We start from the raw sequence: 26,406 nt of genomic DNA on the forward strand, positions 1-26,406 counted from the left end.
CGCGGACCCGAGCGGCGGCGGCGGCGGCGGGAACCCGGCGGCGGCGGCGGCGGGCGGAGGGAGGGCGGCGGCGGCGGAGACGCAGAGCGGCAGCGGCAGCATGTCGGCCGGCGGAGCGCCAGTCCCGCCGCCCCCGAACCCCGCCGTGTCCTTCCCGGCGCCCCGCATCACCCTGCCCGCCGGCCCGGACATCCTGCGGACCTACTCGGGGGCCTTCGTCTGCCTGGAGATTGTAAGTGGGGCGGCCCGGTGACCGGCGCGCCCGCCGCATCCCTGCCCCCGCCCCCCGCCCCCGCTCCCTTCGCTCCCACGTGGCCCGCACCTGCGCCGCCCCGGGGTCCCGCCCTCCGCGAGCCCCCGCCCGGGCCCACCGCCTGGCACCTGTTACGCGGGCACCTGCGCCCCCGCTGGCCACGGGGACCGCCCCCCGGGAGCGATCGGGCGGCCCGGCGGGGCCCCGGATCGGCACTTCGGGGAGGGGAGGGTGTTGGGCTCGGGGCACGGCCGGAGCCCCCGGCGGCTTGGCTAGAGCTGGAGCAGGCGCCCTCGGCCTCGCCTGTTGCTAACCTGCCATCTTGCTGGGTGGTGCGGAGGTGTAGCCGCCGGTGACCGAGCGACCTGGAGGCCGCCTCGCCTCGCCGAGAAAAGACGCGGGGGGGGGGGGGGGGGGGGCAGGTAGCAGGAAGGGGAGGCGGGCTTAAGACCTAGGCCAACCCCCCCTCCTCCTTTGCCATTATTAGTGCCCTTTGAGTTGGAGAGGGGAGCAGCGTTTAGGAGGCAGAGCAGGGAAAAAGGTCAAGTCTGAACCGTGCCCTTGGCAGGTTCTAATCAAGTGGGCGTGACGGTGGTGGAGGAAAGGTAGAAACGTGGTTGTCCAGTTCCTCGCTGCCTGCCTTTGCACCTTCTGGCTCCCTAGTGGACCTGGGCAGCCCCACGCCTTCTCAGCACACTTCGTTGGGCCCAGGTGACGGTGAGGTTACCTGGCCTAGCCTGCAACCTTATCGGGCCAGAGATTTAAACTCTCTAAAGGCAATTTTATAGACTTGGGAGTTTTTGGACCAGGGGAAATGTGCAAACATAAATTGGGCAACCCAAGGTTGCGTCAGGCCCTGAGAACGGCGGATCCAGAGTGCAACGATAGCAAGTGCCTGCCCTTCCTGCAGGCTGATGTTGTTTGGTCCCGTGTGGAGTTTCCGTCTCTCTTCCCTAACCTGCTCCTTTGAGTTTGCATAACCTGGATTTGGTAGCTTCAGTTTCACTTTTGTGCTCGTGGGGCTGGAACGCCTTGCGAGCATTGGTTTTCTTGCCCTATTATGCTAAGGTGGCTAAGGCGTGCTAGGTTAAGTTTAGCTCAGATTTGAATCTGAAAAAGGAGACAAGTGAGTTACAGGCTACGACATCAGTAATCGGATCGTGACGGCGAGGCTGGAAGAGGCTGCTTTGAGTCTGAGCCCAGTTCAGAAGCATCTGAACGCTTGGGATGAGGTACAGGCATCCATGTGAGAAGAGTAGGGAGAGGATGGCACTGGGCCCGGGCGCTGTTGTGCGTGGGGGAGATGCGCCCAGAACAGTAGGATCTGGGGAGGAAGCTTGTATAAGTTCTGGGCTGCTTTAGTTCCATGTTCCTCTAACTCGGCTTGTTTGCATACCTCTTCTACAAGTTTTTGCCAAATCCACATTCCACCTGTACTAGAATTTACAGAATGTTCACTTCAATTCACTTCTAAACTTTAGTACCCACTTCAAGCCTCATTCTAAGCAATAATACCGTGAATCCTCAAATTTGATACACTGGGTATATTTTTCTAATGTTTACTCAACTACCTATTTATATATTTACTTATATGTATGTGTATATGTAAAGAGATGTAAGGGTACACGTGTGTGTCTATGACACGTATATACGAAGAAGGCTCATCCGTGTGCCGTCAAATCAAATACTGTCTCAGGGACCATCCGTGGTCTTATCACACTTTTGGAAACGCTGCCTAATTCTGAGGGAGAAAGTGGGAGTGCTTCATTCTACTCTGTTTCCTCTCCCCTGCCCCCATATCTCTTTATCTGGCCCAGGAGTTAGTTCTCAACTCTGCTGTACTTAATTACTTGGGCAGCTTTTAAAAATACGGTGACTGGCCCAGACTAATTAAATCAGAATCTCCTGGGGGAGGGGGGGTGCCCAGAGTCAGCCAGTTTCTTCTAAAAGCTCCCTAGAGCTTCTAGTGTACAGTCATGGCTGGGAAGCACCAAGAGCGGCCTTTATCAGGGCTCTGTGGACAAGACAGCCCTCACGCAAATATGAATTTTCTCCCTGTGTGAGAGCTTTCCCCCTTCCCTATTCTAGTAGGGACCCAGGCTCACAGAATTATCCAGCCTTTCCTCTTATTTCTTCATGTCATAGGGCTTCTCACTCCAGAAACATGTCTCAGACCCTTACCTACATAGAATAGCACCACTTCCAAAAGCCATGTTGGTTTACTCTTCATTTTTTTTATGCCAAACATATGTAATAACTTAAAATCTAGGCCTCCCTTACCTCTTTTACTTGGCTATCATCCTTGTTTCTCCTCAGCCCACCCCTTCAAAAATAAAAGAACCAAAATCATCCAATGAAGCTGGTGACCTCAGAGAAACAACAGACCTCATTGGAGCTGAACTATAAGCTCATGCTTGGTTCTTACCCTCCCATACAGCTTAGAGATACTGGATTATACGCCATAAGAGAGCAGAGATCAAGGCTGCCTTGGTACCTCTCTATCTAATACACCCATATGAGCTACGTAAACACATTGGATGTATCTTTGGTCCCAGCTTTTTAAATTTCCCTCCAGCTTTCTGGTTCCTTTAACATGTTCCATCTCCCATGGCTCCTCTTTACAAATTCCTCAGCCTGTGGGTTAAATGTGATGGTTTGGCAGGAGCAGTTCTAAACTCTAGGTAATCTCCTTTCTGGGGGCCCAATTATTTTAGCTTTTTCCAGTGTTTCTGGATATCCCCCTACTCTTTTTCAATTTTGACATTCTCTTCAAATCCGTTTGTCTTGGTGATTTCTCTTTTTATGTCTTGTTGCCATCTAAGACTTGCCATGTGAAAACAGCATCTGGCAAGATGGACTGGGCTATCCATAGTTGACTAAGCTAATGAAGCCATGATCCTGGAGTTCGCTTCTCAGACTAACCAGAAACTTGCTCAGAAAATTCAGTCTCGGGATGCCTGGGTGGCTCAGTGGTTGAGCATCTGCCTCCTGTTCAGGTTGTGATCCCAGAGTTCTGGGATCGAGTCCCGCATCATGCTCTCCCTGCAGGGAGCCTGCTTCTCCCTCTGCCTATGTCTCCGCCACTCTCTGTGTGTCTCTCATGAATAAATAAATAAAATCTCTTTTTAAAAGAAAGAAAATTTGTTATCCGGAGGGTGCTATACTTACTGTGGTGAGCACTGAGTAATATATAGAATTGTCGAGTCACTATGCCTTACACTTGAAACTAATACAACGTTATATGTCAACTCTACTTCAAGATAAATTTTACATAAAGAATTCAACCTCAGTTCCCCTTATTATACCCATATATAATCTCTCAAGTATAAGCCATTTGGTGAGAGGTAATTCGAAAGATGCAAATAGTGCCTCCTTAACAGCACCAGGTAAGGCAATTTATAGCACTGGCTCCATAGATGGAGAATATTACAACCACACATGCATGGTATGGCTTCTTGAGATAGGTTTGTTCCACTCGTAGATAGGTAGGTTGTTAGCCCCTCTGTTTTTTGCACCAAGCTATGCTTGCCTGAAGTGTTAAATACTGTTATGTTTGCAATGCAAAGCCTTGTAGTTTAGGAGAGAAAACATCACCTTCGAAGTCACATTTTCAAATTCTCTCAGGGTTTCCTAAATTCATGTTTTCTATGTCATTTGTCAGGCATTTATTGATTATCTATTGTGTGCAAGGCACTCTTCCAGGAAAAAAACATGTTTAGACCCTTCCTCACCTGAAAGAACGTATAACCTAGTTGAGAAGGTATGCATCTCAAATAACTACCATTCAAGAAGAAAGATGCAAGTATAGAAAGTGTTTTCCATATGGGTCTGTTCATAAGAAAATGACATCAGAGCATCTGTACTATTGGGCTGAATAAGATATTTCGGGTCCCTGTCCTCAGCTTATCCTGTATAATGCACAAGAAAGATCAGGTGTAACAGTATTAAACAAATAAAAGAATAAAAGGCAATATATTTGAATTCAGTGTGTTCCACGGTTTCAATAAACTGTCCATGTTCCCCAAGGCATTCATTAGTGTTTTTCTTTATGAAAGATATTATAGTACTTTTATTCATATGCTTCAACCTAAGTGTTGCAGATGTCCCAATAATTTTCATTTATTCAACAAATAATTAAGAATCTGCTATGCGTCAGGCCTTATTTTATATCCTGGAAGTAGAATGATTAACATAGCCCCTACCCTTAAAAGAAATTCCTATATTGTGAAGTATAAAAGTCAAGAAAGAATTACAGTGCTGTGTTTGAATTGATAAAATAGGTTCATGAAAAGTACTATTTAAAAACAAGGTAGAGGGACACCTCGGTGCCTCATTCAGTTAAGCATCTGACTTTGGCTCAGGTCATGATCTCAGGGTCCTGGAATTGAGCCCTGCTTTGGGCTCCCTGCTCAGCAGAGAGTCTGCTTGTCCCTCTACCCCTCCCCCTGCTCATGCTCACTCATTCTCTCTCTGTCAAATGAATAAATAAAATCTTAAGGAAAAAGAAGAAAGCAAAACAGGATAGAGCATGTCTGGCCACTGAGGAGTCCAGGACAGACAGCTTGAATGGAATGGTGACATTTGAGCTTAGTCTGAAATGATGAGTAGGCATTCAATAGACAGAAAAAGTGGGGAAGAAAATTCTAGGTAGAAACAAGGGCATGTGTAAACCCTAAAGAAGAGAAGGACCATGAAATGAAGGTTCTAGCAATTGTTAGTTTGTTTTGATTTTTTACATGACCTGTGGGAAGTGGACAGAAGAAGGAGAAAGAGCAGGTGGCAGGGCTTGAGTTGTGATGTGCTGAAAATGGTAGGTCAAGGCACAGGATGGGTTGCTGCTGAATGACAGGGGCAAACGTGATCATACTTGTGTTTCAGAAATCTTTGGGTCGTGGGGTTTGGTTATAAAACAGATTGAAGGCAGAGAGATAAGCTAACGGGCTTGTTTCAGTGGTTTGAGTGGGGGATAATAACAACTTGATAAATGAAAGAAGTAGAGAAGAAGAGAGTCAGGCCTGACGTTTAGAAGGTCAACCAGGTATGTAGAGTTTGGCATGTCCTGAAATGATACTAGACCAAACTTAACTCTAAGGTGTAACTCAGAGGAATTATGCCAGAAAAACAAATGTTAATGAGAGGATGTTGGGGAGGGAGGGGTTCTGGAACAGGCATGTGCAGTCCTGTAGAGCAATCTACGGAAGGGATCTCAGGTTATTTTCAACCCAAAGATTTGACATTAGATGAATGTATAAATGGTCAGATGTATAGAGTCTCCTTTTCTTGCCCAGAATATAGATTTGAGTTGCACACCGACATTGTGTGTTTGCAGTGGTGAAGAGGGGCTCTTCATGGATGTGTTTGACCTCTTGAAAAGGGGTTTTATTTTATAACTAAGATTTTCCCTTTACCTCTGGGTTAAAAACCTCCAGCCATGTGTAAAGAGTCCTTAAAGCTTCATAAGAGAAGATAAACTGATGCCTCTATGCAGGATTATTTTCAGCAGTCGTTTGCCCTGACTGGCAGCCCTGTATGAAACATGAAGAATGGCAGTATGGAAAACTTTAAATCAGGTTCCTGGAAAGTTTGACCTTGAGCTCTAAAGGAAAATCTCAAGGAGAGAAGATTTGTTTTGCAGAACCACATAGAAATGTTCTGGTTGGTAGTAGGAGTCATGACCATGGCATATTTGCATTGATGTGTCTGAATAGGAAAGACTTTGTAACAACAAAGGACAGGAACCAGACTGGTGTGCACAGTATCCTGCACGTGTGATGCCTAACAGATGCTCTTGGATCTGCAGGACAAACTGTACCTTGAGTGAAAATATTCTAGAGAAACTAGAGTGGAGAAGGGAAGTTTGGGAGTAGATTGGATCTGCAGGACAAACTGTACCAAGAATGAAAACATTCTGGAGAAATTGGAGTGGAGAAGGGTAGTTTGGGAGTAGATTCCTGAACAACTTTTAAAATGTCATGATTCCTTTCCAGGAATCTGCAGTCTGATCTGAATTTCCTATGTCCTCTTTTGTATGACAAGGGATCACATCCTTTTCCAGTCACCATATATGATATTCTTAACTTTTGTATAATAGCTATAATAGGAGGGAGGTAAAAAGGAAGAAAAGAGGCAATGATTTGTAGGGTTCCTGCTGATGTCCAGGCATGGACCTGCATCATCTGCACTAGTTAGATGATAACTAGTTACCCACAAACATGAAAAGAGAATTTTTTAAAAAATCAAGAGCAATTACAAGTAAGAATAAAAAAGGGGTCAGAACATATTTCTCCCCCATATAAGATGTGCTTCCCATTTTGGGGTTAGCATCGGCTATTTAAGAAACCGGGATGGAAGTTTGGATGGAGAGGGGGAAAAAAAAAACTGTAGTACCAAATTCTTTATAGCATCCTCAGACATATTTTTTGAACTTTCAAATGTAAATCTAAAAAGCGAAACTTCTTTTGCATTAGTATGTTTTGTACAGAGGCCTGTTCTATATCTGTTATTTCTCATTGCTTCTCACTTGTCTGGTTTTCCTTTCTCTGTTTTAAAACAAACAAAAAACACCTAATCAGCTTGTACCTCTAATTCAGAACTGCATCAGGGCTAGTCCAGGACCAGGACCAGTTTGGATGGAAGTCCGCATAGTGAGAGGACAGATGGGGATTGATGGAGGAAGTAGGAGGGGGTCGGGTAAGGCACAAGATAAACACTGCCCTAGTCAAAAGTTCCAGCAGCAGTTGCAGTAGAATCCATGAATTGAACAAATCTGGGGCCCGAAGAAGATTGAAAATGGGGTGTCATGAGCTAGACTGGCAAAAGCTGCCAACTTCCTCAGAGCTTTCCATCCCTGCCTCCTGAGATCTTGTAGTAGGTGGTGGGTGCTGCCAATAATAACTTAAAAATTGAGAAGTACATGTTCCTGCTTCACTAGTCTTCATGCCTATTTTTGAACACCCACCATGTACTAGGGGATGAGCTAGGCCCCAGACAGCAGTGTGTTCTGAGCATCTTCAGCTGTACTTCTGGAGCATTTTCTTTTAGAGTCATTCTTTACACACCCTGGTTGGTTTTCGTTCATTTCAAGGAGAAGGCACTTGAACATCTTTTGTAGAAAGCATTGTCTTGGGTTCTGAGCATGCAGAGATGTTTAAGGCAATGCTGCTAACTCTGAACTTGCAATCCAGTGGGGAAACCAGCCATATGAATCTATAACTTCCAACCAATAGTTGTAAGTGCTACAAAAGATACAGACATCAGTAACCATGGAAGCACCAAGGGATGGCATCCATCCAGGGAAGTCTTTCTGGAAGATATGCTGCCAGAGTTTAAGTTATCCAGAGAAAATTTTGGTGGCATCATGCTAGGCATAGCATGGACCAGTGTGATGGACTCGTGTGCAGGGGACAAGGAGCAAGAGGCTAGAGTGCCAGGATTGGGCAGCTGGAAAAGTAACAGTGTTGGGAGGAAGGTGAGCTTGGAGAAGTGACAGCAGTGTTCTCGATACTGTTACCACTTGACTACAGTAGGAGGGTGAATGAATCCACACATTTATGGGCTGCCTTACAAGCACATGGATCAGTTGTATCTTGACCATAGTATGTTCCCAGTTAAAACCAAAATTTTGGAATACAGGTTGTGTATAAAGAGCTGGTTATAGGTAGTCTATTCATTAGATGGTAGTCTAAACACATTAAAAATTCTTCAACCCTGTTGTTTCATTTACGGGTGCCCCGTAAACCAGCATTTATTAAAATAGGAGAGGTCACCAAGAAGATGAGGTATTCTGAACTTTTGGAGGGGCACCAACTGCTCTGTGGTTCCAATGAAAGTTGTGTCCTCACAAGAGATATGATTTCAGGAAATCAGTCTCCGACCTCCACCAAGCCAGTCCACAGCAAAAGGATAGATACCCTGCTCCAGACTGAACATTAACTTTTGAGGGAGGCACGACAGCGTAATATCAAGAGCATAGGCTAACATTTATTGACTATAACTTAGGGCAAGTTATTAATGGCTGTGTATTTCAACTTATCTTTCAAATGGGAGTAATAATAGTAATTAGCTCTCAGTGTTTGTGTGGATTAAATTGGTAAAATGAAATCCATAGAGCAGTTCTTGGAGCATAAGCATTAGATAAGTGCTAGCTAATATTTCTATTATCCTCATCAGCTTTAACCTCCTACTCGAACTAACTCTATAAACCAGATTAAGAGACATTTTTTTTTCCCTCTAGGCTTATTGGTTGGTTCATTTTCTCACTGTTACAGTGAGGAAGTGCTCAATCTATAAATAGCAGGAAAATGTGAAAGAACGGGTTATATGTTATATACAGGAAGTTCTAAATAATGAAATATTTCTCCTTAGGGATTGTCTAACCAGTCCCTCATATCTTCAGATTCACTTACCTTTGCCCCTTCTCATTCCAAACTTTGACTGAAAAATAGGTCAGAGTAGGAATTGGACTGTTTACTTAGCGCATTAATAAGACTATACTAAGATGAAGGTGTCAGATTGTTTTGAAAGTTGATAGCTAAGATGTTGGAGGGCAACATTGGACTCCCTGCTCTGCAGGGAGTCTGCTACTCCCTCTGCCTTCCCCTTACTCATTTTCTCTGTCTCTCTTTCTGTCTCAAATAAATAAATAAAATCTTCTTTAAAAAAAAAAAAAAAGATGTTGGAGGGCATATTTCAAAGCCTGCAAGTAGGAAATAAGTGACTTTTGGAAAGAAAAAAAAAAGGGGTATTTGCAAAACGAATCCTTTAGAGACATAAGACCATCCAAATAGGAGACAAGTTGAGAAATCAGTCGTCCACGCAGCTAGCATCACAAGAGTTGCTTCTGGCTCAATACCATGTTTTCCCCCGGGGTTACGGGTTCTCACCAGTCCACGGTTTCTAGTGAAAACACATTTCAAGTCCAACTTGGAAGGTTCGGTGCAGTGTGACATGTAGATGAAAACTTCCACGGCTTTCTTATGGGAAGGCTTCAATCAAGTCACACCCTTGTGGGCCGCAGAAGCCAAATGAAAGCGATAAACATATGGTAAGCCACAGAGGAGATGTGTGGTTTTAGGAATGGGTAGCAATTAAATAACTGCAGCTCGGCACATAGTTGAGCGCTCGCGGTGTCTCTCAGGTACATCACCTGAATCTGAGCTCAGAGGCTAAGGGGGAACTGAGTCACCACGGAAGGCTGATACCTATGCCTAGGGAGTGTTTGCCTTTGCACCATACCTGGAAGTCTGGTCATCTTTTTGTTAGAGCTTGAGGCTTGGAGTCCTAAGCCCCAACTTACCAGTTCCTGAAAGAAATGTCAAAATGTGATACATTGGGGAGTTTTATATGTAATTATTGGGCCTTTTAGGACACTAGAGGGTGATGGAAGGCAGTGATAGACAAGAGGTCAGAATGTGGAGTCAGAGCCAAGAGGAGAAAACGTGGGCAGACATGGCATTCCACTCTCTTTCACAGTGTGTGTACTGTGCAGTTGCTACGATACTTTATCAACTGTTCTCTCTCAGATTTTAACCATGTTTATGCTCCGCTTTTCACCCAAAAACAAGGCTCCCTCCAGAGTCACCTGCGCTAAACTGGGATGCTAATAATTAAGTATGGCTGGTAAATGCCCTCAGCTTAGTAATGCCAAGAATTAGATGAAATAAATATATGACCGTTAAGGAGAACTTAATGAAGTGTTATTAAAAGATCAGTTTTTTTTTTAAATTTACTTGTTTGACAGAGTGAGTGAGAGCATAAGCGGGGGAGGGGCGGAGGGAGAGGGAGAAGCAGGCTCCCCACTGAGCAGGGAGTCCACCTCCAGCTCCTGCTCAATCCCAGGACCCTGAGATCATGACTGATGCCGAAGGTAGACACTTAACCAAAAGATCAGTTTCTAAAGTTGGAGCCAGGTTGGGAAGCTCAGGGAGAAAAGGTAGGCTTTGGCCAAGGCAAATCCAGAAGCAAGGAAGAAAGAACTGTGTCAAAGCCCCAGTGGCCTGTACACCAAGGTGACAGTCTTGCAGTGAGGAAGGCGGGCCTTGCTTCTGTTCTCTGACCCTCCTGTATCTACCAAAGCTGCCCTGCTGAGCTGGACTCCGGTCTGGATTTCACAGACTCAGGGAGCCAGGGATTGGGGTGGGGTGGGGCACTCCTACGCCTTCCTCCCCTGCCTGCCCCCTTCCCACGCAACACACACACACCACAGATGAGGAAGGGAATCTGTTCTTTTCATATAAGCATTTTGTTTCCTTTCCAAGGTTTTGAGGTGTTGGAAGGGCTGTAATTTTGAGTATGACAAGAATGGTTCATTTATACTGTTTCACATCAGCATCTGCTGTCAGAGCCCTGGTCTGCCTTGAAAGCCTGCTTGAAAACCTGCCTCCCCTGCCTCCCTCACCTCCCTCCCCTCCCTCGCCTCCCTCGCCTCCCTCTCTCGATGCCTCCCATTATATTTCTTCTCTCCACTCCCAGCCTCTTGGAGCACACTGTGTGGAGCTCTTTTTATAGCACTCACCACAATCTGCTCCTGAATCAGATTTGATGGTGTCTATTTCTCCCTAATCTAGAGCTCCTGGAGACAGAACCTCGCCTTTTTTTTTTTTTTTCTTTTTTTCTCTTGAGTATTCTTCTACAGTGCCTGGCAATAGATTTGAGGCCAACCAGTTTGAGGTCCAGTCGGGGCTTATTAAATGTTCTCCTTAATTCGAGGGGATCATATAACTCTTCTTCAGAGGGTCAATTTATCATAATCCTTATATCATATAATTATGCTTTTCTATCTCAGTCAGCTTGCCCCTAATAAACATGGCCAGTTGATCTCTATTACCCTGTGTACTTGCACCTCAATTCTCAATAGGTGGCTCTTTAATTAATAGATATTTAATAGCAGCATATATTTCTTAAATAGCCTTTGGAGTAGTTAGTATAAATTATTTGTAGTGGGTGAGTAAGAAAAGGTTACCAGGAAGATAATGGTGAGAAAGAAAGGAAAGATTTGAAGATCTTATCACCTTCAAATATTTAGTAAATAGTATGAAAGAGTAGAGCATCTTTTTACCGGGAACATTATTTCCTTCATAGCTACAATAAGGTTCTGGTTAAATTTTTAAGTGTGCATTAATATTCCATGACTTAGACTTATTTCACAAAACTTTCTGTGTTGTTAATTTTTTTTATTTGAAATTAGGACCTCAGCAACCACAATTATAAATTTATTAGATTGGTGCTATCGTTATCATACTCAAGTGATAATTTATTATGCTTTTGAAAATGTTTTTCAAAATGGCAATGAATTGTATGACTGGGCCCTTGTTTAGAAACTTGAATTAAAACTTGCAACTTTAACTTTTAGTGATTTGTGCAATTTGCAGTTTGGATATTATCTAGATACTTAAGAGGCAAGACACACATAATTATTGGTTTTTAATATGTAGAGTTCCAGCTGTTCTTGGAAACTTGGAGTTTATTTACTAAACAAATATTAGAGGGCCTCCCGCATGCCAGATGGATATGTTTCTATGATATGACCTCTGTGTGTGTGTGTGTGTGTGTGTGTGTGTGTGTGTCTGCGTGTGATTGGGAAGGGGGATTGATTTCCACCTGCCTAGGCTTTTGGATCACCAATCTAGGGTAGTGCCTGACTGATAGGAAGGGATCATTATGTCGATGGACAAATGGCTTGGCATGCAGAGGCCTGTCAGGCAGCTGGCTGCCAAGAAGGTCTCATAGTGCAGTTGGACGGGAAGCCAGGACATCCAGTTACAGTATTTCTCATTAGTGTAAAATATCCATATAGGGAGCTTGCCCAGGAGATAAGGAGGTACCTAAGCATGGAGTGGAACTCAGGAAAGACTTTTGGGGTGATGTACTCTTCAAGATGAGCTATGAACAGCAGTTTCTCAAATACACATGGGGAAGGAATGACATTCTGGGCCAGCATATGTCAGGCCTCTCAGATGTGAAAGCGTTTTGTCTTTGGACTATGGATTTTTTTTTTCTTGAATGTAAAATGTGGGAGGCTTAGTGGCAAAAGACAGGTTAGAGCATAAGGGACCTGGGATGCCATGCAAAGGATGTGTAGCCTGTATCGCTTTAGTGGTAGCTTAGAGGAGGCTGCTGTGGATAGGTTCATAAAACTGACCATCTCTACCCCGTAATCATTTGTCCTCCTGTGATCTCTCCCTCACTCCTAGTTGCCTGAGCCAGGAACCTGGGTTTCTTCCTTATCTGTTCTTTTGCTGATCTGATCAGTCACCTCCTGCCACCACGTCCACCTCTCATTTCTGTCTAATCTGCTCATTCCCCTCTGTGCTGCCTGCCTGAATCTGGGCTGTGCCCTGTGGCTGTCGCAGTCTCCTCCATTGTCCCTCAGGCCCACATCCTCTCTTCTCTAGCCCTGTGGCCCTGCAGCCAGAGAGAAGCTTCCGAATATGAATTGAATCACGCCAATTCCTGCTCAGGGGTCCTGTGGCCTCCCACCGGCCTTGGGAGAAGTTCGCCTCCGTGGGTGGATCTGCAGGACCCTTGAGCTCAGCATCCAGCTCTCACCTCCGGCATCCCCCGCATGGCACCTGCCGCTCCTGCTCCCGCTGTGCTGAACTCTGCCCTCAGCTCTACGAGATCACCTCAGGGCTCCCCTCCTGCCCCCGGAACTACCTTCTCCTTGGGCTGCTATACTCTCCAGCTTTGTCCCTTGGGTGGCTGCCTCCAAGGAGTGTTTCCCGAGCTTTCAGCTCTGGATTTTAGAGCCCTCAATCTGTGAGCCTGCGGTGCCCAGAATCTCCCCAATGGTGACATGTGTGAAGCAGCATTTTACTCACTTGCTTAATTGTCCATTTCCTGGGGCACCTGGGTGGCTCAGTTGGTTGAGCATCTGATTTCGGCTCAGGTCATCATCCCAGGGTCCTGAGATGGAGCACCGCCCTGGGCTCCGCACTCGGTACGGAGCCTGCTTGAGTTTCTCTGTCTCCCTCTGCCCCTGCCCCTGCCCCCGACTTACTCTCTCCAAATAAGTGGTAAATAAATAAATAAATAAATAAATAAATAAATAAATAAATAAATCTTTTTAAAAAATAAAACTTAAAAAAATGTCTCTTTCCTATAAGTGACTGAATTCTCTGGTGGCAGGGACCAAGTATAGCTTGTTTACCACCTTATTCCCAGGACCTGGAACAGTGCCTGACAGGCAGTAGGTGTTTACTGGGTATTAGATCTGTGAATATTCAAAGTACCTATTCCCATGCTCAGCACATAGAAGAGTATCAATAAATCGGGTAGGTTTTGTTTACTACCATGTACAGCAGCTGCGGCTGTTATTCTACAGAGAGGTAATAATCCCACATGTACAAATAGGCCGTGATAAGGACGGGCACATGGCCATTAGAAGTGACAAGTTAGAAAGTTATGACTGATCTTTGCTGATAAACTCTCTGAGACATGGTGAGAGCAGAAGCCAGTGGTTTGAGTCAGAGCTCAAGGTAGGAGGCAGGGACCAAGCAAAGCTGAATTTGTATAAATGATTGACTGAAAAGGAAATTGTTAGGCAACAGGGGTCAGAGGAAACTATTTTTAGGTAATGAAAGAATTCTGTGTCTGTTCATGGGCTGAGGATGAGTCCAACACAAAAGCAGGTGCAGAGACAAGTGTGGACTGGGTCACCCGAGAGAGAAAGCACTGGTCTTGCCCCTGAGGGAAGCCGGTGGCCTACATCAGGAGAGAGGAAAGTGAATGGGGTGGCCGGGACATGTGCAGGGGTCTGGGGAGAAACCAGGGGTGCGAGCATGTTCAGTTACTGCCCACACATGTGACATCTTTCTTCCTTCCCTCAGCTGTTTGGGGGACTCGTCTGGATTTTGGTCGCCTCCTCCAACGTTCCTCTACCTCTGCTACAAGGATGGGTCATGTTCGTGTCCGTGACAGCTTTCATCTTTTCCCTCCTTTTCCTGGGCGTGTTCCTCTCTGGCATGGTGACTCAGATTGATGCCAACTGGAACTTCCTGGTAAGGGATTTTTAAGTCTATTTCAGGAAAATGCAAGAAACGTATAAATATCTTCCTCTGTCCTGAAATGCCTGATCCCCTGTTCTATCTGTTGCCTCCAGTGAGAGAGAAAAGGTCTGACTGCTGGTCCGCTGTGCTGCCGTGCAGCTGCTTGCTGGACAGCAGGATCCCAGTTTATGTAATTGCTGTCAATAGAGCCGAGCCATTTTTCTGTTACTCCTTGATGAGTTAGATGACCTTTACTCAAAGACTCTTTAATTTCATGCAACAAATGAATTGCATTACAGTTATTGAACCATTGAAGAGGTGCCTTTGGGAGATGGATGCTGGGACAGGTATCTTGAAATTTTCCATTGATTTCTGCTTTAGATATTAAATACATACATTCTTTTCAGAAAACAAGCAGCTATATATTCTACTCTCTAAATACTTAGAAAAGGGGATAGTTTATTTTTAATTCCTGTCCTAAATCAATAAGAATTGGTAATTTTAAAAAGTAAATTTATAATCAACATAATTTTAAAAATTATGACACCATTAAATTGGGTCATCTTACTTCCCTTTTCCCATATCATATAGGGGGCCTCTTTCATGCTTATGCTTATTCAATCTCTGAGACTATTTCAAAATGGCCAGTGGAGCTGAAATTCCAATCTGTGGTAGACAAAGCTTTAATGAAATTCATGAAGCACCTCACCTAGGTTTCAGTCAGTTTGGTGGTTAGAAACTTAGATCAGGCCTTTCGTCAGGCTTATTTAGTTATTTTCAGGTATGGTAACATTATATTCACCAGCTTTAGGATGGATGTTAGGCTTATTAAAAACTGTTCTTAGTTACAGAGTGTAAAGAGAACCATCATCCCGAATGTTATCAGCAGTGCAGTCGAGTAGATGTGGCTGCCCATTAAACCAGCCTAGGGGCAGATGGTTAGTGTAAAGGAGGAAGTATGGTGTAAGGGCTATCATCTTGCACAGGCTTTGAAGTTAGGTCTGGTTTGCTTAATAACTGTGTAGCCTTGGCCAAAGTATTGAACCTCTATGACTTCCGATTTTTTCCTCTGTAAAATGGTAATTATAGTTCCTGCCTCATTAAATGCTGTTAAGGAATAATGGAATTAATGTATTCTAAAGTACTTATCAGCTGTGTATCTGATTATAGTAGATGGTCAATAATCATCATAATTCTGTAAGTATACCAAGGCTTGCAGTTTGAAATGTTGAAAGTCATTCTGTTGAGTCACTAAATTGTACACCTAAAACTAATATTACACTGTATGTTAACTAACTGGAATTTAAATAAAAACTTAAGGCAAAAAATTATTTCCATACACACACACACACACACACACACACACACACAGAGGAAGTTCTGTTTCTTAGGTTCCTGATGCAGTGTGTTCCCACATTTTTGCCTTGCTTTCTCATAAATGATGAGAAAATGTTTCTAGTAATTAGTCAAGTGAGGAAGATCAGAAATCTCTATTTAAGTTACAGATGGATTGCTTAATCTCCTCTTTCTAAGTGCTTGGCTTTCCCATAATCATATATGAATGAATCAATCAATACCTAATGTTGTTGGTAAGCACCACCAAGCTCTGTAAATATTAAGTTCAAAGATGGTATTTGCCCAGCATGTACCAGTATAGCCTTTAGTTCTGGTTAATACATAGTCATTGCCCTAACCTACTATCTCTTCCCAAGTGCTATGCTCCCTGCCACCCTTGGTCTTCCTCTGGGACTTCCCTGGACTTCTTAGTAGCCTAGCAACTAAAGGGTTAGTACCTGGCAAAGTACTAAGTCTCTGGGGCCCTTGCACTGCCCAGCATCCCTTCTAATGGTTGATGCACATACTATACCAATGTTTAAATATTTTTCCAACATCCCTCCTGGTTTTATTAGACATATGTTCATACCATCTTTCTTCCTTTTGTTTATATTGAGTCTAATTTTTGATATTGAGTACATCATTAATATCCTCATAAGTTTATTAGGTTTCCTAAATATGTGGTCTCCCTCTTCCATGTGTAATGTTATACTTGGTGTTCCGACAATAAAATATAAGAATGTGCTTTTTTTTTTTTTTTTTTAATTAAACCACTTTATGAAAGGGGCAACCAGAATTGGAAAGACCTACCTGTCTGTTGCAGAGGTCACCAGCAGAGTTTATCCTGTGGTTCTTTAGCTGGGATAGTCCACTGTTACTGAGGGAGAAAGCGGTGGTAGCAACACAGCACACAGCAAGTGAGTGGTGTCCCTGCATAGCCTTGTCATGGGGGGCACACTTTCATTTTATTTATTTATTTTAATAAATGTATTTTTATTGGTGTTCAACATATAGAATAACACCCAGTGCTCATCCCGTCAAGTGCCCACCTCAGTGCCCATCACCCTGTCACCCCCACCTCCCGCCCACCTCCCCTTCCACCACCCCTAGTTTGTTTCCCAGAGTTAGGAGTCTTTCATGTTCTGTCTCCCTTTCTGATATTTCCCACTCATTTTTTCTCCTTTGGGGGGCACATTTTCAGAGGGCCAACTTATGCTCTCATGGAGTTGACTTAAACACTTGCCATATTTGAAAGGGCTCCTTTCTTTCTCCCCTTCTGAGATTTTTTCCACATGATTGGTCATTTCTGATCACTTAGTTGCTTTTGGTAGATTTTGAAATATATCTTGGGTACTCTCAGTGAGGAAAATTTTTTAGCCATGCATATTGTGGAATTGACCACAGATGGTGACCATTTTTAATTGCTGCATTCTGGAATTGTTAGACATTAACCACTCAAAAAATAATTGTTTCCCCTTGTGATAACAGTTTAATGTTACCTGTATGCATTGCATAAAGGAAGAAAGAATGCATTTATTTTCTGGGGTGCCTAGGTGGCTCAGTCTGTTGAGCATCTTGCCTTCAGCTCAGGTCATGATCCCAGGACCCTGGGATCGAGCCCTGCATTGGGCTCTTTGCTTAGCAGGGAACCTGCTTCTCCCTCTCCCTTCGCCCTTCCCCATGCTCATGCATGCTCTCTCTGTCAAATAAATAAATAAGATCTTTAAAAAAAAGAATTTATTTCTAAAAGTATTTGTTGTGAGATATTAACTAAAATATTCATAGCTTCGAGCTTTTGTTGATTATGGGGTTGAATTAGCATTTGTAGTGGTAAATGTCTTCAGTTTTTTTTCCCCAAGGCTTTCTAGCTTTGGTGTAAGTGATGAAATAAAAATATAATATGTAATATATATAATAACATATCTGAAATATTAAAAACTTGCCCTATTCTAATTTCAGGAAAGAAGCAGGTTTTGATTTTGAGGTGGTTTTTTTGGTTTTTTGTTTTTGTTGTTTTTTTGTAGAGAGGAAATACCATTTTGCCTAACTTTAAGTAAGAGATACCATAGTTATTTTCCATTTTTGGAGAGGTGGGATGTGAAGGAAAGATATATTTTAGAAAAATGAGAGCTACAAAAAAAATCCTGTACAATTAAACATATTTCACTTTCTTCCCCCAAAGTAAGTGGCATACATTTGCCTATTCGGACTTCACTTAATACTGTGAATGTCCCGAGCTATGTTTTCTGTCCTGACATTCATTTACTTATTTGATCTTTATGACAATTCCTATTATTGTTCTCATTGTTGAGAAAGCTAAAACTTGGTGTGGCCATTGTCCCTTTTTCATGCTGCCATCGGGGAAACCAGGATCCCCCTATTTACAGCATAGCTTTTATTTTAAAACTAGTTAGTGAAAATCTGACCTGAAGAGTAAAACATGGGCTTAAGATATGAATATGGGGGATAGTCATTTGTTGCTGAAAAAAAAATCGAGCTATGCTTAAGATTGTTTACCAGAGCAAAAAGTGAAGACAAGAGAGGGGAGCACTGGGCTGTGTGAATATTAGGAAGTTTGGCAGAAGAGCAAGGGTATACAAATGAGACTCAGAAAGGGGATGGGGCCATCTGCTGATGGGGAAGTGCCAAGGACTTAGGACAGGTGGTTCACAAAGGGGGGTCCCTGACCTGCGGCAGCCACATCACCTGGCAGCTTGTTACACATGCAGATTTTCAGGTCCCACTCAGACACACTGAGTTAGAGACTCAGAAGGTGGGACACAGGTAGTCTGTGTTGTAACAAGCTTTTCAGATGATTCTGAGGCATGCTTACCTTTGAGAACCACTGGTTTTGGATGAACAACCTGTGCTGTCCAAAATGATGAGCAAAAATTTGTGGAAGCCCTTCTCACACACATTCCCCATGTAGCAGACATTGGAATAAAATGTCCAGGATGGCCAAATATAAACATGGGTGTGGCTTTCTGGTGGTGGGAAATCTGGACTGAGCACCTAATACATACCTGGTGCTATAGTAGGCCCTAGAAATACAGTAGTAAACAAGACAGGCTTGTAGTGGCTCTCAAAGAGTTTGTTGTAGTAGACAGTGTCAGTAAAGAAATAATGACACAGAGGCTCCTGGGTGGCTCAGCCGGTTAAGTGTCTGCCTTCAGCTCAGGTCATGATCTTGGGATGGAGCTCCATGTCAGGCTCCCTGCTCCGCAAGAGTCTGCTTCTCCCTCTCCATTTCCCTCTGCCTTCCCTCCCCACTCATCTTCTCTCTCTCTGTCTTTCAAATAAATACATAAAATCTTAAAAAAAATAATTACACAATTGATGCATTAATCAAAATGATGTTAATGGTCAAGCAGGGAGTGTTCAGGGTACTTGAAGAGCATATTTGTCATCTCAGGTCCACTGGGAAACAGACTGTAAGATGAATTTAAAAGTTCAAGAGGTTTTCAGATGCCTGGGTAGCTCAGACAGTTAAGCATCTGACTCTTGATTTCAACTCAGGTCAGGATCTCAGGGTCATGAGATCGAGCCCTAAGTCGGGCTTCATGCTGAACTTAGAGTGTGCTTAAGATTCTCTCCCTTTCCCTCTGCCCCTCCCCCCTGCTCATGCTCTTTCTCTCTAAAAAAGAAAAGAAAATAAAAAAGTGCAAGAGATTTTTTTTTGAGGGAGAAGAGAAGAGATAATACCCGTAAAAGAAATAGGGAAGGAAATAGGGTAAAACAGAAAAGTCTTAGTGTGGGATGCAGATTGACAGTCTTGGCCAAATTAACGATAAGCTCAAGAGCACAGTCTTTGCCTTAAGAGTCTTATAGTAGCTAAAAGTGGCCAGGCACCAGTATCCCCACTGTACCATTAGTAGCTGGAGACTGCCAGGAGGAATGTTGCCTTGGTTCAAACATAGCAGTAGATCCCCAACCCACTGAAGCCAAAGTCATCAGCTAAGTAGACTCCTCACAGCTGAATGCCAGGTTCTTTCTTAAAGGGGAATGTGTGCAGTACATAATTACGGATGCTACAAGGCCCAGGAGCTGTTTTACAAAGACCTGTAAGTTTCCACTTCAGGTTGCCTGCCTGACTCTAGAAGTCCAGGAGCCTGCATAATGATTTTCTCTCACCAGTATTGCCATGAATTCAATTCTTTTACACCAACACTTTAGGATACATGTGGCCCTAGGATAATATGGACAGATGGGTAGCATGGCCCAAGTCAAACAGAGTTAGGAATATAAGAAGTTTATTGGATGACAACACCCATAAAAGATGAAGGAAAAGGATTGGATAGGGAAGCCTTCACCATGGATCAGTTCCAATACTACTGAAAAGGAGGAAGAAGTCAAAATTAGCAGGAATAGAAAGTTGGTGGTGGGTGGGGGGAGGGGCAAGTGATAATTGGTTGTGGGAAGAGTCTTTCCAGCCACACCATACTGCGTATAAGGAACATCAGCCTTGAGGTATAGAGTATTTCCTGGCACCAAAATAAGGTTGAAGTGGCTGATGCTCAGAGGGATGGGAAGGTGGCATGAGCCAAGGCTGGTGAAGAAGGTGAGGACCTCATTATACCAAGAGTTGCAGGCCATGTCATCAGACTTTTCCTGCCCTTTCTAAGGTAACGTGAGCCACTTTCGAGAGTCCACCTCAGTCTAATGATCTTAAATATATTTTTCTTTCAATCTTTATTACTAATTGAGATCCAGGTGTGTTACTTGTAATTCCTAAAAGTCATAACATTTGGACTTTGACCTTCATCAATTAACGTTTGTTGCATAGCTACACGTGTTTAAGCATTTCTGCTATAGATTAGACACGTGATCAGTGCGTGACATTGTTCTTAAATCTTTTGATTCATATTGGTGAGTCAGCTTTTATAAGTTAGAAATGTTAAGTACAACGTATTTTTAGTATTTACCTTTGGAATTCCCACTCCTGGTGAGTTAACTTTTCCTTACTATTCTAGGCAGAGTAAGAATAATTCCTATGGACAGTTTTGCTGAACGGGCCTTTACAAAAGCAGCGTGCTGTTCTTTCTCTGTAATGTTGCCGTATCAATAACAAACAGTTTGATAGAGGAAAGAAAGCGGACTTTGGAATCAGCCCTATGTGGGTTTGAGTTCTTTCAAAAGGTTATGTTTATATAGCTTTAAAACAGTCATTTAATGAATGAATGAATGAATGAATGAAGAAAGAAAGAAAGAAAGAAAGAAAGAAAGAAAGAAAGAAAGAAAGAAAAGAAAAGAAAAGAAAGAGAGAGAGAAAGAATAAAGAAAGAAAGAAGTCACTTGTTTGTAAAATAGGAATAATAAATGGTGGTTGTAAGGATAAATGATAATGGATGTAATGTACCGGGTATCTGGCAGCTGTTGACAAATATACACACAGCGACGTGTTGATAGACATCTGTTCATGTAAGACAATGTGAAATCCAGTAGAGTTATGCCTCACAATGCCAGCAACATATGAAATCACCTTATGACAATTGACTTTTGAGAGTTCCTATACATTTTGTCAAAGTATATGATATATAATTTGTGTTTCTGGAATATCAGGAGATATGTTACTGAATTCTATGATGTCATAGGTCTCCTGCATTTTTCAGTGTATGGGGTGATAGTCTATGGATGAAAATAAAATTGCTCAGAAATAAAAGGCCTAATTATAAAATGTGTGTATGTATATTATCGTATAGCTATATGATATACTGTAATACTATAATTATTATCAAATAACTATAACAAGGTTGTAAAATTATATATTTTATTATAAAATTCAGTATGTCAGTTTTGCCAAGCAGCCGACTATAGCAGATCGTTGGTTGGTTTTCATTTGGATTCGAATAGCTTGACATGGCTCAGGAGCCAGAATAAATGGTAAATATGGTTAAAGATTGTTTGATTAAAAGTTCTAACCTTCCTGAATTTAAACCTCATGAGCTGAAATAAGGAACAGAAAAAAAAAAAAGTATACTTTTAATTGTAGGTGTCTTTTTCCCCCTCCTCTTTCAGGATTTTGTGTACCATTTTACAGTGTTTGTATTCTACTTTGGAGCCTTTCTACTGGAAGCAGCAGCCACATCCCTGCATGATCTTCATTGCAATACGACCATGGTGGTGCAGCCGCTCTTGAGCGATAACCAGTATAACATAAACGTAGCAGCCACAGTGAGTGTCGATGAGTCCAGGGTACCAGCACAGCCCCCTCCCCGGGTCTCCTAGAAACTCTAGGGGCAGCAATCATTTTCTCTAATAATAGCCATTAGCATTATATATATACTAGCTATTTTTCTGTAGACAAACCTGAGGAGCTAAGTCCTGCTCTGACCCCTCCTATTGTGGACAAGAACCCTTGTCCTGATGTACACACAGTCGATGCTTAAGAAATCTTTGTCAAAAAGTAAGGACAGAAATTCAGGGTTGAGTGCAGATTTCAGGACTATCTCCCATGCCAATCTGTTGATTCATTTCTGCAGGTTTTCTTCTGAAGTTGCTTCCCATTGTCCCAGGAAGGATTTGATACATCCTCAAGTTCTGATAGTTGCACTTTTCTTGGCTATGAAATCACTGTATGAATAGACACCTCATAATGAATTTTTGAATATTGTGTTGGGGGTTTCATAAATATTTAATAAGTGAGTCCAGCATGTGAACAAGTGTTCAATCTAAGGCTATCCACAAATGAGAAAATTATTAGAGGCCAGAATGTTTAAAAGAAGGGTTAATGATGCAAGGGGGTAAAACAGTAGTACAAATCATCAAAAAAGATGAATATAAACCATTTTCATAAATGATGAAGTACCTTTAGGTAGGTTGATAGGTATTCAGATAGTTGTTCCTTAGGATGAGTGTTTTCTTAAAGTTGGTGGTATATATCTGATGTGAGCTTTTGTTCCTTTTTTCTTAGATTTTTGCCTTTGTGACAACAGCTTGTTATGGTTGCAGTTTGGGTCTGGCTTTACGAAGATGGCGACCGTAACACTCCTTAGAAACTAACGGCCTGTGTTAGTTTCATTTGTCTACTTTATGTGTCTGATCAAATAGATGCCATTTTGTCCAGATAGAACAACATTCCAAAAGTAATTTGTTTAGTATACAGAGAGAATCAAAGTACAAGTTTTGGTTCATTTCATGGATGGTATTTTAATTGTATTATGATGTTAAACAGAGAAATGGCCTTTAATTTTACATTTGTCTCTTTTTTAAAGAAGATTTTCTTTATATCCATAAAATATACAGATATTTCTCATAAAAAAGGGGTATTTCTTTTGTTTAGAGTCACCTAAACCTTAATTTTAATAGGTAACTAAAATTTCCTTAAAAAACAAAGAAAGAAACCACGTTTTAAATAGCCTTCCCACTGCACTCTGTCTTTTAATATAAGACAGAGATTGGCACCCTTTTTCTATAAAGGTCCAGTTGGTAAATATTTTAGGCTTTGTGGGCCATACAGTCTCTGTTGCAACAATTCAAATCTGCTGTTATTTTGTGAAAGCAGTCATAGGCCATACACAAATGAATGTGCCTGTGTCCCAATAAAACTTTATTCACAAAGACAGGAAGCAGGCTGGATTTGGCCTGTGGGCTGTAGATTATAGTTTGCCAACTTCTGGTATAAAACCTTAGTTATATGTTATGTATTTTATTGAACTGATCCTGAAAGGTATAAAACATGATATTTAGCCTCATTATGCAATAATCACATTGCCTTTGTGTTAATGGTCAAGTACTTACCCTTAAAGTGGTGGATAGTTTTTCAGACGAATTCAAGCAGAGTCTTGGGTACAGGAAATGTAATTTATGAAGTAAATCCTAGTTGCTTAATCAAACTAAGGGTCTCTTAACAACTAAGCAAACCTCTCATCTGGCATCCTTAAAATGAGATTCCCTGAGAAACCATTCACCACTACTGGAACTGGTATCTAGCTACTTAGTCTTACTTTGGATTTATTTATGCTTCAGAATACAGCTGTTTGTCCTGTGCATGAACATATGAATAATTATGTGTGGATATGTGAGGCTTTACCAAATAGAAGAGTTAACCTGTAACTTCTAATTATTTAACATTACTTCCTGAGTTAAATTTGGATATAGTATTAAATAAAACTTAAAGCTGTAGCTTTTTACGTGTTTTGATAATGGTCCCAACATCTGTGCTGTTTTACATTGGTATAAAATCAGTTTTAAAACAACAGCCATTATAAGAACTTGTCCCTGGCTGAATTGCACGGAAAATATTTTAATGCATCTGTTAGAGACCCTGGTTGTGGAAAGGTGCCAAAAATGGCTTGAATGGGAGACCAAGTAAGAGTTAGGTCCCAGCTCCCACCACACTGTCCAAAGCAAGATACTTCTCTCCTACCCCAGAAGGGCTTCCTCTGGGAAAAGAGGGCTTTGACCAGTCAAAACCTTCAGCCCTTTGCTTTTTTGGCTGAATCGTCCCATAAGAGTGCCATGTATAAGTTGTGCTATTAGATTTCATGGAACGCAGAACAATCCTGAATGAGTAACATGATCAATGCTCAGTGATCAGATGCTACTTATGTAATAATCCCCTAGAAGGAAGAATTTTATTAGAGTTTGCTTTGTGATATAAACTGTGTTTCAATATGTGGCAAGAAAAAATCAGTCTACGATTTTATACTCATGTCCTATCTTTTCTATAATATCTGACTTCCTTGGTTTTTCTAGCTTCATACCACACACTTAAACCTGTATTATGAATTGTATATTACAAAGTCATAAATGTGCCATAAGGATATATAGTCTATTCGAGTTGGAATCATTCAAAGTTAGTCTGCTAGATTTAGTTGTGAGATTTTATTTTTGTTTCCAAAGTATAACAGGTCCATGCTTGGTGGCATTAAATTAAATGATTTCATGAAATGGCTTTAGTGGCACTTTTGTAAATGGATTGCTTCTAGATCATTAAGAACCAAGCCTAAAACTCATCTGACTGTGAATACTTATATTTGTAGATTAATCGTGTTCTGGGTTTGTGAATTGAGTGACAAAGCACTTGAACAAAAATTATGGCATTTGAGAATTTCTTTATATATGCTGTAGAAATGAGAGTGTTGGTTTTAAAATCTGGTAACTCCATGATGAAAAGAAATTTATTTTATAAGTGTTATGACTCTAATAAAGTATTCATTTGATAATCTTTTTTTGGTCATCTATTTTTTATACAATTCACTTTGAAATTCAGTGAAAGGTTTGATATAAACTTGACAGATTTGGAATTTCTAGACCCACAATATATAAAAGTTCGGCTTTAAACATTTCTATGTAAAAGTCTCTCAGGAAATGTCAGTGAGCCTTTTTTCTTTGATGAAGGTCAAAGAGGTAAGTCTTTGGAAGTAATATTTTAAAGGAAGTTTAAATTCTACTCTGTTTTATTGAAAAGCATTTTATATTGCTTAATATATGCCAGGCAGGGTCTCAGCATCTTTTCAAATATTAGCTCATTTAATCCTCATCATGACAACTCTGAGGGGTAGACAGTATCTCCTCTTAAAGATGAGGAAACTCAGGGCACCTGGGTGCTCAGTTGGTTAACCATCCGACTCAAGGTCTCAGGTCTGCTCTTGATCTCAGGGTCATGGGTTGGAGCCCTGTTGTGGGCTCCATGCTGAGCATGCAGCCTATTTAAATTTTTGAAAAAAGATGAAGGAACTAAAACACAGACCATAAGTGACATGCAGGGTCATGTGCCTAGCAATAGACTTGAAACCCCCAGAAGTCTGGCTCTAAAGTCCAGGTGCTTAATGGTTTTGCATTCCTCAGTTCTTCAAGATTTTACATATTTCATTTATATGGAAATGAGAACCCTTTTCCTCCTTAAAGAAGTTTTTAGCAGAATTTTTAATATAATTTGTTTGTGGTAGATACCATCTTTTAGAACTTTTTTGTCCTAGCCAAGGACTCATGAGTTTGGCTGTAAGATTTCAGGCCAGACCTGCATTATAGGGGAAAATCCAGCAACTTTGGTCCACAGAGGCCCCCGAAGAGCTTGACTGCCTATTTCTCTTGTCCAGTAATTCTGGCCTGGAGTGCAGGCCCTTCAGTCTCCTGCACTGCCTTATATCAGCACTTTCCTGAATTAGCCTGGCTTCCCAGTCAGCTCCGGAACTGACATCAGAAGGGTTCTCTAGTCTGAGATACACCATTCGATCTTTATATATAAACTCTGAATTTCCACCTCTGCCTGTGCCAGAATCTGGAATTCTAAGTCATCATCACGAAGGTTCTATCTTTAACATTATGCTTCAAGTTTGCTATTAAGTGAGCCAGCATCTCAGGTGATAATATAACATATTCATGTGGTAGGGGTCCAGAGTTTAAGGGGAGATGATCATCTTTAGGACATATATGGATTTTTTTTAATGCTTTCAAAGTTTATCTTTGTAGAGAGAGTCCTAAGCTGTGCCCTGGGCAGTAGGTCAATACTAGTTGCTCTCTCAGGACCATTCTCCCTTCAAGTACTTGCATGGCTTGCTCCCTCACCCTCTTTGGAACTTTGCCCAGTTGTCACCTTCAATCTCACAACAGCCTGCCTTCTTCTCCTTTCCTGCATTTCTCCTAGGCACTTAGGATATATATTTTAAATATAGCTTGAACAACATATATTTTATTTACTTATTGCATTTGTCCTCTTCTCCACTAGGATGTAAGGCTTATAGAGAGGAATCATCTACTTTGTTTACAGCTCCATGTTCAGTGGCTAGAAAAGAGCATAGCAAATAACATGTACCCAGTAACTACATGTTGAGTTAGCAGATGGATGAATGTTACAGCAATACCTACTTTTGTGTTCTAATTGATATACTA

The 26,406-nt window shown here is 42.0% G+C and overlaps 1 protein-coding gene across 1 annotated transcript; it reads left to right on the forward strand.

Moving 5' to 3' along the window:
- The first annotated feature begins 58 nt into the window (after nucleotides 1-58).
- On the forward strand, nucleotides 59-24,740 carry MAL2 (mal, T cell differentiation protein 2). Its single transcript, XM_038555393.1, has 4 exons — nucleotides 59-232; nucleotides 14,080-14,250; nucleotides 21,589-21,744; nucleotides 22,484-24,740. Exons 1-4 carry the CDS (start codon nucleotides 101-103, stop codon nucleotides 22,553-22,555), a joined length of 531 nt encoding a protein of 176 aa, XP_038411321.1. The 5' UTR covers nucleotides 59-100; the 3' UTR covers nucleotides 22,556-24,740.
- Nucleotides 24,741-26,406: the final 1,666 nt, after the last annotated feature.

This window comes from Canis lupus, chromosome 13, assembly GCF_011100685.1.
Source record: "Canis lupus familiaris isolate Mischka breed German Shepherd chromosome 13, alternate assembly UU_Cfam_GSD_1.0, whole genome shotgun sequence".
NCBI classification, from domain to species: Eukaryota; Metazoa; Chordata; class Mammalia; order Carnivora; family Canidae; genus Canis; species Canis lupus.